We start from the raw sequence: 16,735 nt of genomic DNA on the forward strand, positions 1-16,735 counted from the left end.
TTTGAAAAGTAATATTTTCCTTCCCAAATCTCTAAATTTCGTTCTTTCTCTCTGACAACAATCTAGCTATGATGGTTAATCTCTCTGTTGACAGAGAAACGAAAAGATGAAGAAACGTTGTCTTTTCATCATGGAGACAAAGAAATGATGTTTCTTCGTTGGCAAAAACAAAGCGATAGCTATTAGACATAAGCCACTACAGTTGGATGGTCACTGGAGATGAGTCGTTGTAATGAGATTGTGATCGGAGAGGAAGAACGAAACTTAAAGATTTGAAGAAGAAAATATTATTTTTAAAACTAAAAAAGTTAAGATTGAAATAACATATTAATTTTTAAAACTTAAAAGGTAAAAATATGATAAAAATATAATTTTATAAATATTTTAAATAAAATAATAATTTTATTTTTAATTTGAGTTAAAATTAGATAATAAATAAATACTTAAACTTTTTTAAAATTAATAAATATAAATTTAAGTTTTTGTCTGTATCTTGAATGGGAATAAGTATTTTCGCCATTTAGTAATCTTATGGGACTTGGTGCCAGGTACATCCAAATATAAAGAAAATTTCCATTACCAATAGTTTTGTCGGGTGATGTCCCATTCATACGCAAACAACACACAAAACGGGGAGCCAGCTTTCCTTTTTGTAATTTTCTTTTTTAAATGGGAATCCCAGTTGGATTGGTTCAATGCTTAAATTTCAGTTTTATAAGATGTATCATAATTAATACGATATAATAGATATATTATATGATATAACATATATTTTATAATATGATATATATTATCAATAAAATCGATGTATTTTTTAGAAAAAATAATGATAAAGTAAAGATGTATGTAAAAATTTTTAAATTTTTAAAGGTATTTATGATATTTTTTAAAATGATTACATATCAATTATATTTTTTTATTTTTTAAATATTATATCATATAATATAATACGATACTTAATATATAATATATAAAATTAGCTTTCTAATGCACTACAAGATATATAATTTGATTATGATACCTCTGATACAAAGTCAAGTCTATTAATTCCAATCGGGCAATTAATTAAAATAAGTAAAATTTTAAGCGTTTATACGTTTTTACGTCACTCTAGAAAAGTTTTATGAAAATAAGCAAACCATATTTTTTTTACCCTTTTTACCCTTATGTTGAAAAACTAAGTAAAAATATTTTTTTCTGAGAATGTGCGTTGGTTTATGGTGGTTACGATGGTAGCTAGAGATTTTACAGTGAAACCCTAAATATATCGAATTATGTATATGAATGTTTTTGAATGTTTCGAACGCTTAAAATGATGTAGTTTCGATGTTAATGGATGTCTGAAAGTGTAGCCGTTGAGAGACAAAAACGCAAAAAGTGAACAGTATCACACAAACTACGTAAATTTACAGTGCCGTGCAAATCGCGTAAACATTGTTCACACTGCGTTAACACTGTTCACATCGCGTAAACACTGTTCAACTGCACAAACTGCTTGCAAAATTGCGCAAAAATACTGTTCACAGACTATGATATCTACTTTTGCGTGATATGAACAGTGTTTGCGCGATTTGCGCAGTTTGCGCGACACTGTAAATTTGCACAGTTTGCGTGACACTGTAAATTTGCGCGCTTTTGTCTCTCAACGGCTACACTTCCAGACATCTATTAACATCGAAACTACATCATTTTAAGCGTTCGAAATATTCAAAAACATTTATATACATAATTCAACATATTTAGAGTTTCAGTGTAAAATCCCTAGCTCCCATCGTAATCACCATAAATTGACGCATATTCTCAGAAAAAATATTTTTATTTGGTTTTTCAACATAAGGGTAAAAATGGTAAAAAAAATACGGTTTACTTATTTTGATAAAACTTTTCTAGGGTGAGCTAAAAACGTATAAACGCTTAAAATTTCGCTTATTTTAATTAATTTCCCATTCCAATCTCATATTTCTTATTTTCTCATTCATATAAATGTTTTTGTTTATTCCCATTTATAGAACGATTTACATTTGAAGTCTTTTTGCTTTCTATGACAATTATTTTCAACAAAGTGGTTGGAAATACATGTTATTCTTCATTTTAATTATTTTCAAATATCATATTAAATTGAGCTTATTGGTCAAATTATATATATATATATATATATATATATATATATATATATAATAATATATAATATATATATATATATATATATATATATATGGTATATTTTATATTTTATCTTTTTGTTTTCACACTCACTTACTACCATACTATGCATCAATTTCAAACTTAATCATTTCAAGCATTTGATTAAACAAATTAAAGCACATATGCATGTGATGAAAGAGAAGGGCTATATAAACAATTTTTATATATAATTTTATGTATAAATAATAATGTATTATTATATAATTAGATAATTAAAAATTAAAATTAAAATAACATCTAATTACATAATGATATATTATTATTTATACATAAAATTGTATATATAATTTTATTGATAATAAAATATCATAATTGATCCTCTATCACAAGTCTAGTATTAGAGTACAAATCAAGTGGTGTAAAGCTCTGGGTGTAAGAGAGTCATAATGAGACTTGACTCCCTCACACCACTTATACACCCAATCTCTTTATGGAATGTAGTGGAGAAAATTCAAGGAACTAGCTTGCCTACAAAAGTTCATGAGTTATCTACATCAGCAGTTAGGAAGCTACCTTAGTATTTCCTTCTTTACTTTACAAGAGTCCTTGTAAGGTGCATTAATTGTTCTTCTTATGCATATTCTTAGCATGCTCTCTTTGCTTTACAAGAACATTTTCTATGTCCTCTTAAATAGCGATAAAACAATAAAGAAGAATGACCAACTTGAGAAAAAGTTAGAGGTAAAAAAACTGTTGAAAATATAGTCGACAAAATACAACAGGCTCAAAAGTGAGTTGGAAGGGACAAAAAGAGAATTGGAATGATGTCGGATGGACATAGGGTCTTTACAACTTAAGAAGCTCAAGCTCATGGCCACTATAAATGCCATGAAGACGTGGATGTGGATTCCTTGAAAATAAGGTTGTCTAGTCCAAGTTTAATGAAAGGCTAGAGAGAAGGATTGAAGAATATGGAATGAGTCACATGTGGTGTGCTACACAAGGAAGAAAGTGAAACAAAAATAAGAGCTTGATGGGAGATTCCAAGAGATACAAGGGCAACTTGCTGCTATCATTGAAGAATTGGTTGATAGTATAATAGACCAAGAGAAAAACATGGTTTATGTTATTTGGTCTCACCATTTAGATATTATAAAACCCTATTTCAAAAGTGCCACCCTTTGAATAAAAATGCTACTACACTTGACTTAGAAGGTATGATATCTCATATTAATTAACGTGGAAATTAAACTCTTATTCAAACGATTGAAATACTCTTCATCTATTAATGATCAACAAAAGTGTTAAAAGATGTCCTTGATTATAAAATACCCAAACATAAAGAACATAAAGTGTGTAGTTAAAAAAAAAAATTTTTGAAGTCAATTCGCTGAATAGTTCAATTTCTAGAGATATATACATTAAGGGTTACTCTACTTGTGGTAATTTTTACCACTGGACTTAATATGTCATCATAGTTTATCTTAGAGGTCTGTTAAATCCCTTTAACAAATAGTTTGGCTTTTAACTTTTGTACAGTACCATGAGCTTTGAACTTGGTTTTAAATATCCATTTGTTATCCACCACATGCATATTATTAGTTATTGGTACTAAAGTCCAAGTGTTATTTTTTAATAGAGCATTATATTCTTCTGTCATAGCTTGAACCCATAAGAGGTCTTGAAGGGCATCTTTTATAGATTTTGATTTATAGGTGTGATAATAGACAAGGTAGAAAAGAATCTCAGAGTAAGAAGAGAATTAGTCTTTGATATATAATCATAAGGTAAACATTTTGAGTAAATTCGATAACACAGTCACCAGAGAATAATTGTTTAAATGTGTCTTGGATTGTAATATGACGTAAGAATGATAAAGATTTACTTGATACTCTGTCATTTGGAGGGAGTGCAACCTCCAAATGGACAATAAAGAATGAGTTGTTAGAATTTATTATGTCTTTTTTACCAGAGAATACTGTTTGTTGAAGACTCCAACTGTTGTGATTGAAAGTAATAACCTTGAATAAAATTGGGATTTGACTTGAATGGAAACTTTAATTCATGAACATTTACACTGATGGTTATATATATACAACCAATAGGACTTAGAGATTTATATCTTTTATGCCCTAAGTTGTATCCAACAAAAACATATTTCTATGTGTAAAAGTTAGATTTGTGTTTATTGTAGGGTCACAAGTGAGGATATTATGCACACGTGAAAGTTTTTTAAAACTCATAGTTTAGCTTTTGATTAAACAAAATATGAAAGTCAACACACGCTAGAGATGGTTAAATGTAATGTCATCACTTTACATAATACGTCCATCTTGCATGAAATACAACGTAGTCCACTTGGTCAAAAATATTATGATTATACTCGACTCTAACAAACTAAATGTTTTATCTAATGACAGACGTATAGTTATAATCTAATAGTTTAAATTTTTCCTTATCAAATGGAGATACATCATTCTCGTCATATTGACGTAGAAACTTGTGTATACATTTTACATAACTCTATGTGTTTAGCTAGCTAGCTAGCTTGAATTATCTTTACACCTTAATGTGAGTTGTTTGTGTGCTCAATATAGTGTACCGAGTTGCTAATTGCTAAGTTACCATGCTTACCAAATAAGAACCACAGGGTAGTGGTAGTTAGACATTAAACAAAGTATATTATCGAGGGATACTTTTAAGGCACAAGAAGATGCGATACCATATATATACACGTAAAATTGTAAATAAAATAAATAATTTACTCAAATTAAATTATTATTTTTAAAATTAAACTAATTATAATAAACAGGATAAATCTTAATTTTAATGATTAATTTCATAATTATTAAATTAAATAAATTAAAATTTTAAATTTCATATATTATAAAAAATTTAAATTTAAATTTCTATATATATAAAATTTTCTACTTTCCTCTGTCGGATTGTCCCCACTAATTTTAGTTGAAATGAATAAACTAGTTGAAGCACTGTGAGGTGGCAGCCATCTTCAATAAATGATGAGAACAAAATAAAGCCTAGCAATGATGCTCTTTTCCAAAAGAAAGAACCGTGTCAGCCCATCCATCATTAAAACCCCACTTTTCGGGTCAAAAGAAGAAGCAAAATTCAATTTTTGGGATATCGAAGGCAGATCGCTTTCACATGCCTTGAAATGCGTTAAATAGGAGAAACCGCGTGGCGTGGGGTTTCGATTTGATTAGATTATACATCGTGAAAAAAGAAAAAAGCATGCGGTTTCCAGAGTTTTTGTTGGCTCAATTGGCGCCATCATCTGCGCTGCTGCCCAACTTGCCTCTTTTATTAATATTTTTTAAATAAATAAATCGCTTCTATTTTTATAATTCAGTCCGACTGGTTTTTATTATAATAACTAAATCATTTGTTATATTATATATTAAAATTATAATATATATATATATTATGTTATACAATATATTTATTTATTATATTAATTTATTATATTATATTATATATTATATTATATTATATTTCAAAATACATATTATATGTTATAAGATATTTATAATATCACATATGATGGAAGTGGGCTGATTGATTTTGCGGATTCTTCGTTAAAAAATGAGTTGTCTAAATCATTTATGGGTTTCTAAATTAAATAAATAAATTTATATTAATAATTTAATATGTCCATAATTTAATAAAAAGAGGAAGAAGAAAAAGTAAAAAATGGAACATGATGGGAAACAGAGGAGATTCCACTTTGGCTGGATAAGGCTGCATTGGGTTGGTGAAATATTTTTATTATTATATTATTATTTAATAAAAAATATGTCTAAATAATTATTATATTTAATTATATATAACAAAAAATATCAATATATTATTTTATTTATATATTTTGGTACATCATTATTATAAAAATATATTTTATATTATTTATTATATTAATTAAAGATAAAGATATTATTTTTGTAAAAAATTAACAAGCACTCAAAATAAAGATAATAATATGATTATTTTTTTATATTATTATTGATAATAAAAATATCAAAATTATTTTATTATTGATAAATCAAATAAAATAATCTTAATAATAAAAAATATATTATTAGCATAATTTTATTTACTCCAAACCAGTCCCCTTAAAAAGTAGTTTGGTTTCTTTATAAAAAGATTATTTTGATAATCTATCTTTTATTATTTACATTACTTTGTTTGACTTTTCAGTTATAAAAAATTATGGTACTCTTATATTAACAATAGTGATATGACAAATAATATAAAATATACTCTGATTACTGTCGTTATTCTAAATATTAAAAAATTATCAAAATAATCTTGATTTTATTATCATTTTATTTTTATTTATTAATTTTATTAGAATTAAAATACATTTTTTTAATTAATATAATAAATAATATGGTATATATTTTAAAAAATTATATGTAAAATAATATTTAAACATTTTTAATATTTTTAATTAAATATAATATTTATTTATATTTATCTCATTTTATTAAATATAATAATATTTTTATCAATAATTATCAATATATTGTATTTCTAAAGTAATTTTTTAATTACGATTATAGAAGATTTCCCAACCTTGATGCCCCTAGGTATTATGTTATGTTGCATCAGTCAAAAGCCAGAACCGTCACAAATATCTAGCCGTTACCGTACTAGTCTTTCTCTCCACCACCGCCTTGATTGTCGTGTTTTTTTCAAGTTACTTAAATGCCATTCTTAATTCATATAACCGTTGCTACTAACCCACCCTAAAATCAAACTGTAGCCGCCAATTACCTGGAGTAAACGCAAAGTCGTGCACTTGCGCTCATCTTGACTTTTAAAAACCCTAATTTAGAACGTTCTACAAAAAACTCTCAATTTCAATTCATTAACTTTAAATTAATGATATTGTATTGTTCTTCGGTGCATTCATCAGGATTAGATTTAAATTAAATTAAAATTGAATTTATTTGAACTCAAATTTAATTTAATACTATAATAAAAATTAAAAAAATGTAAAAATAATATTATTTTAATATATATTAATTAAAATAATATCATTTTAATTAATATGTATCAATTTTTTTGTACTCGAATTTAGCTCTAATATTGATTACATTTTTGTAAGTATGAATCAAATTTCATTAATATGCGTAATTAAAACCCGATATGTTAAAAATGCAAACGAGTCGAATCTTGTTTAGCTCGAACACATATATATAGAGCTCAAGCTCATCAAATCAATGGAATCTCGATTCGAGATCGACTCAAAAAAAAAAGATTTTAACCTCTAAAACCTTTAATAGTTTATATTTTTATCAATTATTTTTATTTAAAGCTAAAAAAAGATTTAAAGATGCAAGTGTAAAATATGAAACTTTTATGGGTTTACTAACATGTTACTCGAATCAAGCTATATGCTTGCAAACTTATCGAGCTAGTTAACGTCAAGCTTGATCTTGACTAGTTTACAGCCCTAAGTATGTGTATAATATATACTAGAGTTCCTAACAAATTACAATGTGTCATGGTTGGGGGTCTTTCTGACACTATACCATGTGTAATATTCAAAGATCTTATTGAATTTTTACAATATGTAATGCATGGAGATTTATTCATATTTTACCATGTGCAAAGTGTCAAGGATTTTATTAAAATCATATAATGTGTAATGCAAGGAGAGCTTAATTGATTTTTACTATGTGCAATGTGCAAGGTTTTATTGATATTTTCTGCATCACATGCCATCTGCGATATGTGTAAATCCTCTGGTAAAACTGAACATTTAACAAAGTTTAGTTTTCTTTTTAAATTCATAAATAATTTATTTATATATTATAAATTACAATTGCACGATTCATCAAAATGTTACATGTTGTTCTTTTGGTTGGATAAAGAGGGCAATGGACTAGAACAAATAGTTACATAGTGAATTATATTAGACAAAAAATAAATGTAATAATAATTCAACTGAAACATAATACATGAGGGTTTAGAGTAACTGTTGACATGAACTATAGAGTAACTACCGACATATTAACTATAGGTAAAATTATATTCATATAACCCTGAAACAAAAAAATACTATCAATGGGATGTTATACAACATATACGATGATAATGTATCATTCTAGTTTTCAATATAAACTTTTCAATCAACAAGATATAAATAGGAAATTAAATACCTTTATGAATGATGTTAATGGTGTGTAAGGGCAACAAAGTTGAAATGTTTTGAGTATTTTCAACCTCGACGTAGATATACTCAGCATTCATGTTTTAGAGATCAAATCATATCATAGAAAGAAACAAAAGGTGTTGTAACCCAAAGACTATTACACATTGAAATGGATATGAAGCATTAGCTTAAGTATTTTTTTAATGTTGATAGGTTGTTTTATAAGAGTGTTTCAAGGTTATATTCATCTAATGATTTATGTTGACAGTACATTATTAAAGAATAGATATCTCAGAAAATAATTAATTAATATAGCTAAAGATATAATAATCAGATTTATCTATTAATTTTTGATATGAGAGATAGAAAGAAAAATGAACTATGAACGTCATTCATTTACAAATTTCGTGGTTGCATTGCCCATGCACTTGATTTGACAATTATTTCATATCAACAACTTGTTATTATAGGTGTGATCACAATGCGTGCCATAACTGTTATCCATAGAAGACAATTTATGTATTGGAAAACAACTAAAATGTAACATCCCTCCCTAGAAGTACTACCCATCGAAGGAGAAATGTTACGAATTAATATTCGGAGCGTCTATTTTTTTTCTTTTTAAAAATACTTTAAAATAAACGCATCATTAAAAGTGTTTAGGAAATATTCCAAGAAAACTGAAAATCTGAAAGCGAACAAAAGATGTATATACTCATATGAAAACTCATCTGAAAGTATCTGAAAACAGAGAGTAATCATGTGCAACTGTACCATAATCTCAAAAAGTCAAAAGTCGACAAGAACATGCCACTGTATGCATGTAATATAAACCAGAGATAACCTGCCCCAGTCGGATCTACCTACGCTGACCTGACCCTGTCTCGAAGTTACCTCGATCACCTGTACCTGCAATCAGGAAAGAAAAAGGAGTAAGTGATAAGAACACTCAGTAAAGGGAAAGAATCAAGTAAACTATTTTTTTTTCCTGTTCTAACTCACTTTTGAGACTCAACCTCACATCCTAACCTCTATAAAAGATTGAGGGGGTAATTTAGTTCACTCTTTACTATTTGGGTCATACTTTGTCCCATCTGGTGTCTATTTGATACTTTCTGGAAGCTAACTATAGGGATTTGACATTTTTCTAAGCTTAAGCTCTTTTTCTTACACTACACTATTTCTAAATCTGAATTGAGCTCTACTGCGAGCAGACCCTACTGGGGGTCTATGTCCTACTACGAACGTGTCCTACTGTGGACGTACCCTACTATGGACGTGTCCTACTGCGGACGTGTCCTACTGCGGACATGCCTTACTGCAGGCGGTGTAGTGTAAAGTGCCCCCTCATAGTTTATAGCATGCATGCGAGTCTTATATCTTACTAATTTTGCTTCCATCTAAATTTATTCATAACTCACTAGACATTACTCTTGGGACAACCCTTGAATCTTGAGTCCCAACCTTTTCTTGCTTTTTTTTTTTTCTCTTTTTTTTTTTTCCTTTCTTTTCTTTCTTTTCCTTTCCAAACTGTGAAATACTGTTCACACCATGTTCATTTGACAGGGCAGCCTTCTTTTTCATACAATTTCACAGTCCAAATAGTTCCTAATTCATACAAGCTATATATAGTTGAAAAGAGGATTCAAAGAGTTTTCTAACAAGCTATAATAGCTCTCATAATTCATTAAATCAGGCATTCAAAACAGCAGATAAAGTCAGTGGCAAAAACTGCCTCCTCTGTTTATTTGATAAAGCAGTCCTTGTGGTTCATGCAGTATTTAACAATCCAAATGATCCCCAATTCATACAAACTATATATCACTGAAAAGATAATTCAAAGAGCTTTCCAACAAGATATAATAACACTCATAAATCCTTATATAAGACAGTCAAAATGTGAGATGAAAGCAGTGGCAAAACTGCCTCCTCTGTTTATTTGGTAAAGCAGTCCTTTTGGTTTATACAATATTTAGCAGTCCAAATGATCTCTAATTCATACAAACTATATATAGTTGGAAAGAGGATTCAAAGAGCTTTCCAACAAGCTATAATATCACTCATAATTCCTCAAATAAGGCAGTCAAAACATGAGACGAACTCAGTGGTAAAAACTGTAAATATTATGTAACTTTCTGCTAGGAACAAAATTACATACATAGACATCCCAAATGGCAAAACAATATTCCTCAATATCAAAATCATCATTTATAACATAGATCCAAGGAACCAAAAGCCTAAAACATGTCACATATCAAGGATGATATCCCTTACCTTGTTTCAAGCCAAATCTTTGCAAGTTGACTTCCTCCTCTTTGTTTTGCTTCCTTTATCACCAAGACCACTTTAAAGCAATACCAAAACACACTAACATATTCACATAACATGCATATAAACATAGATGAAAGAGAAAGGAAGGAGATCTTTGGTTACCAAAACTTCAAAGTGCTTTCTTTTCTTTTCTTATCTTCCAAACTCCCTCAAATCCTTCCTTTTTCTTCAAGAAAGCAAAGAAAAAACATGAAGAATGGTGGCTGCTGGAATATGGACGGAAATGATGGAAAAGTCTTCTCTTTCTCTTTATATATAAAACCTTATCTCTTTCTCTTTTTCTCTTTGTCTTTTTCCTTTTCTTTCCTTTTCTTTTCTTTTCTTTTCTTTTTCTTTTTCTTTAGGCATATATATATATAAACACACATATACATGTAAAACAAATATATGTACTTAAAATGAGAAATATCTCTACATAGAGTCAAAAGACATAAATACCCCTGAAACATACCTGAGGGTATTACATAAAACCTATAGAATTATTAATTTTTGTGATGCAACAAGGACAATTTATAATGTGAGACCCAACTATTTATTTTCAAAACATAAATGTTAAAAGGTGGGTAAAGACATATTTTTGTGGTGTTAGATATAATATCATAATAACAAATATTGTCAAATCATTCAATACATTAATTAAGAATATTTATGGTTTGTCGATGAGTATACTTGTTGAATTCATCAAAGGTACTTTATAAAAAACAATTTCATAATAGATAAGACGATGCATTTAAACATATATCAAAATCTCATTTTAAGAGTTTAATTTGATTTATTTAGTATCGTTCTCTCCTCGTGCTTTAGCATCAAAGATGAACATTAAGTTATCATATTTATTTTTAAAATAATAAAACTATACATATTTACTTTAAATACATTAATCACCTGTCATATGATTAGGTGGTTATAAATTAAAGATAAAATAATATTTAATCATATAATAACATACATAAGTTTGTATCTATTTGTATATTTAAACTAAATACGAATTGTATTACTCTTTTTAAAATTAATAAAACTATATGTATCAATTTTAGATATATAAATGTATATACACTTATATGTATTCTCATATAATTAGATGACTTTAAATTAATAATAAAATAATACTCAATCATATAATGACACGTATGAATATATATATATATCTAAAATAATTATATATAATATTACCCTTTTAAAATTTGTTTCTTATATTTAGTGTGTCATTGAAGTTGGAAGTCAATAGTACACATCCACTTGATGGCTGAATCAAAAGCTAATTGTTAAAACAAACTCGAACAGGTTGTACCAAACATCAACACCATTTATTCGAAACTAAGACTTATTATTGCAGTTCCTTATGATAACCTCTAGTTCCAGTGATTATAATGCAAAGAATATGATTATTTCTAAGTTGCCCGCTTGAAAATAAACAATTTGAATTGATAACCTCATTAATAATATGCCTAAGCACTTGAGAAGGAATGCCATGATAATGTTGGCGTGCCCAAAGTAGTTGATGACTAATAATTCAGTCGGTAGATGAAGCAGTGGTGGCTAATTATAATATCCCATAGGCCAAAGGACTATTTTCCACTCAAAGTTTGGTAAAAAGATAGGAGCAATACTATGTGTACCCACTTTGAGTACACAAATGTATACACACTCATATGTGTCATCATATGATTAGTTATTGTTTTATTCTTAATTCAAAATCATCCAATCACATTATGACACATATAAATGTGTACATATTTGTGTATCCAAAGTGGGTACACATAGTTTTATTGAAAAGATAAATACGTAATTATGTATACAAAGTTTAATTTATTATTACGCACTAAATAATTTTCAGTTAAAGTTAAGAGATAAAATAGTTATTTTATCAATAATATTAAAATAAATAAAATATATATCATTTTTCATTTTATTTAGAAAACTAAAAATTTCTTTTCAAGATTAAATTTTGAAAAATTCACTTTTCTCCCTGGGATTTCAATTTTCCAGCGAAACTTCTCTCTCTCCACCAATCGGCATTGTTCGACCATCTCTCTCCCTTCTTCAGGCCTCGATTTTCACTTGAGAAGATGAGTCATTGTCTGGATGAAGTTGAATTATCTTCGTTCGAATGAATTGATGAGACCATCAATTTGGCTTCATAGATTGGAATCGATGGCCACATTTGAAACCATGGGTTAGGAGAAGACTAGAAGGTGACGAAAATGCGACGAGTTACAACTGGTTCGACGGAATGTGATGAAAACGTGATGGTTTTTGATTGGTCGTTGGGTGAAGTTTCTTTGCATGTCAGAGTCGTTGGTAATGACAAAAGGAGAAGGGAGGATGGAGATGGTGGCCATTATCATCGGCATCACCAGAGAAGAAAAAATCTGGGAATTTGGAAGTAAAAAGATTACTTTTTAAAATTAAGATTATAATAAAATCTCTATTTTTAAAACTAAAAATTAAAAAATTAATTTATATATATTTTTTTTAATAATATTATTAAAATAATAATTTTGTCTATATATTTAGAGTGATTTTAAGAAAATTAAAAAACGGGTGAATATAAGTTTTTATACTTTCACAAATATGTTTTTGTCTTTTTATCAAACCATTGGGTGGGAAATCGTCCTTTGGCCTATCACAGAAGAAAAAGCCAGCGGCTCCAGCGCATCATCCACAACGCCGTCAACGCAAAAGCCGTCAAGCTGACGGCGTTACTTTAAGGTAAAAGGGTATAAAAGGGGAGAAGAGAACCTAATTTGATAAAGAGGAATGTTTACAAATAAGAGGTTGTTGACCGTCACAACCACAAGCGACTGTCTTTCTTTCTACTTCACACCTAAATGATCTCAAATACTCCTTCGTCATCTCTCAGCAGATCCATGGCTTCCATCTCTTCTTTTTTCTTCCTCCTGACTATTTTTCTGCAATGCTTCACACTCTCAGTCTCTTCCAAACAAACCTACATAGTCCACATGAGGCCCCAGGACAAGCCCTCCTCTTTCCTCACTCACCGTGACTGGTATTCATCTAGTCTTCAATCTCTTTCTTCCACTTCGGATTCTCTTCTTTATACCTATACTGATGCCTACCACGGTTTCGCTGCCTCTCTCGATCCTGCTCAAGCCGAGGCGCTCCGCCAATCTGACTCCGTGCTCGGCGTTTACGAAGACACTCTTTACACTCTTCATACCACTCGCTCCCCTAAGTTTCTTGGCCTCAACTCTGAGTTTGGGCTGTGGGAGGGGCATAGCAATCAGGATCTTGGCCATGCCTCACGTGACGTTATTATCGGCGTGCTTGATACTGGTGTTTGGCCGCAGTCTAAAAGCTTCGACGATTCTCAGATGCCACAAGTTCCGAGCAAATGGCGCGGTCAGTGTGAATTGGGCCCTGATTTTAGCCCTAATCTTTGCAACAAGAAGCTCATTGGTGCTCGTTTCTTCTCAAAAGGCTACCACATGGCTTCCAGTGGTAGTTTCTTGAGAAAATCCGAAGAATCGGAGTCTCCTCGTGATTACGACGGTCATGGAACTCACACGGCGAGTACTGCCGCGGGTTCACACGTTGCCAATGCCAGTCTACTCGGTTACGCCAGCGGGACGGCGCGCGGAATGGCCAGTCACGCGCGTGTGGCCACGTACAAAGTTTGCTGGAAAACCGGATGCTTTGGATCGGACATTTTGGCGGGTATGGATCGGGCCATACAAGATGGTGTGGATGTTCTTTCACTCTCTCTGGGTGGTGGATCCGCTCCGTATTATAGAGATACCATTGCTATTGGAGCATTCACAGCAATGGAAAAGGGCATTTTCGTGTCGTGTTCTGCTGGAAACAGTGGGCCCACTAAAGCCACGCTTGCAAACGTGGCCCCGTGGATCATGACCGTCGGTGCTGGAACATTAGATCGTGATTTTCCTGCTTATGTATTTCTGGGAGACAACAGTAAGGTTACTGGTGTCTCGCTTTACAGTGGAAAAGGAATGGGAAATAAACCGGTTTCGTTGGTTTACAATGAAGGCTCAAACGGTTCAGCCAACTTGTGCTTGCCCGGTTCACTCGAACCAGAATTCGTACGTGGGAAAGTAGTCATTTGTGATAGGGGGATAAACGCACGTGTGGAGAAAGGAGCCGTTGTACGTGACGCTGGTGGAATTGGAATGATACTGGCGAACACGGCTGCAAGCGGTGAAGAACTGGTGGCTGACAGTCACTTGCTACCAGCTGTAGCGGTGGGTAAAAAGGCGGGTGATAAGATCAGGGAGTACGCCAAATCAGCAAATCCAAAGGCACTTCTTACGTTTGGTGGGACGGTGTTGAACGTGAGACCGTCACCAGTGGTGGCAGCGTTTAGTTCAAGAGGGCCTAACACAGTAACTCCGCAAATATTAAAACCTGATTTGATTGGGCCTGGAGTCAACATTTTGGCTGCTTGGTCAGAAGCGAATGGCCCCACTGAGTTGGAGAAGGACACAAGAAGAACACAGTTTAATATAATGTCAGGTATGTCCTATTGCTCAACGGCTATCTTCTTACTCGTTATATTATAATTCACAACACATAATAATTGTATGATTCATCATTTTCTCATTTTAGCAGCAGCACACATCAATTATAGTAGATACAGATGGAGTCTGAGTTTAAATATTTTTTAGTTTAAATTTGATTTAAATAAAAATAATTTAATTTATGTTTATTGAGCTAATTGTAAAGGATGTTTGAGTTTAATTCGAATTGAGTCATAAGCTAAATTTGAATGAAATCAAGTTATTTACTGAACTCGTAAGTTAAAATGAGATCAGCTCTTTCTAATTTGAATTCGGTTTAATTTTAAAACAAGTGAAATCCTCTAATTTGAATTGAATCGAGTTAATTTCACCCTGATTCAGATTTAATCTTATTTGTAATATATAATTAAATATTATTTTATTTTTAATTCAAATTTATATAATCATTTATATTGTAAAAAATAAATTTGTTAATTTTTTTTGGGACAATTAGGTACATCTATGTCTTGCCCACACATTAGTGGATTAGCTGCTTTGCTGAAAGCGGCCCACCCAGATTGGAGCCCAAGTGCCATCAAATCGGCTCTTATGACGACTGCATATGTTATAGACAACACCAACTCTCCTCTTCGTGATGCTTCAGATGGTGAATTCTCAAACCCATGGGCTCATGGGTCGGGCCACGTTGACCCACAAAAAGCCCTTTCTCCAGGCCTTGTTTATGATATTTCAACTGCAGAGTACGTTGCATTCTTGTGCTCTTTGAACTACACAACTTTACAAATCCAAGCCGTCGTCAAACACCCTGTCTCCTGTTTGATTAAATTCAATGACCCTGGCGAGCTGAACTACCCCTCATTCTCAGTCTTGTTCGGAAACAAGAGGGTTGTTCGATACACTCGGGAGTTGACAAACGTTGAACCTGCAATGTCGATGTACAATGTGACTGTCACCACCCCGGCCAATGTGGGGGTTACTGTGAGGCCCAGAACACTTTTATTTAGGGCTCAAGGGGAGAAGAAGAGATACACAGTTACCTTTGTGGCGAAGAAAGATTTTAGTCCGATGGGGAGCTCTGGATTTGGTTCAATTGTGTGGGGAAATGCTCAACATACAGTTAGGAGCCCAGTTTCTTTTTCGTGGACACGGTGAGCTAATAATAAGTTCGGCCTCAAATACCTTCAAATAGTTGAAAAAAAATCCTGGGGATTGCAGTCGAGAGGTGCTTGTAAAATTATTTGAACGAAATGACCACTTTCTTTGAGATATTGCTTTCAGATTATGAAAACTACTTGATAATTTGTAGTTTAGTGGAAATTATGAGACCCAAGTGAGCTCATAAGCTTAGTTTATTGAGACCGAATGATTGTTTTTAAAGACATACAGCCTGTAGAAACTGTTTTGCAGACAAGATAGAACTGTTGTGACAAGTAGAAACCATGAACCATTCAAATATTGCCTGCAATTTCAATTATTCACATCAACAAATTATTGAGTTGTAGGTCCAGGGAATTGCATTATGAATGATGAAGAGTTGGATTATCAAGTCTAATTTGGATGGCCCATTTTTTCATGTAAATTTCTACAT

The 16,735-nt window shown here is 31.1% G+C and overlaps 1 protein-coding gene across 1 annotated transcript; it reads left to right on the plus strand.

The window, feature by feature from the left end:
• The first annotated feature begins 13,393 nt into the window (after positions 1 to 13,393).
• Positions 13,394 to 16,580, plus strand: LOC123200670 (subtilisin-like protease SBT1.8). Its single transcript, XM_044615993.1, has 2 exons — positions 13,394 to 15,142; positions 15,641 to 16,580. Exons 1-2 carry the CDS (start codon positions 13,483 to 13,485, stop codon positions 16,297 to 16,299), a joined length of 2,319 nt encoding a protein of 772 aa, XP_044471928.1. The 5' UTR covers positions 13,394 to 13,482; the 3' UTR covers positions 16,300 to 16,580.
• The last annotated feature ends 155 nt before the right edge of the window (positions 16,581 to 16,735 follow it).

The sequence above is a fragment of the Mangifera indica genome, chromosome 17, assembly GCF_011075055.1.
Source record: "Mangifera indica cultivar Alphonso chromosome 17, CATAS_Mindica_2.1, whole genome shotgun sequence".
Classification (NCBI taxonomy): Eukaryota; Viridiplantae; Streptophyta; class Magnoliopsida; order Sapindales; family Anacardiaceae; genus Mangifera; species Mangifera indica.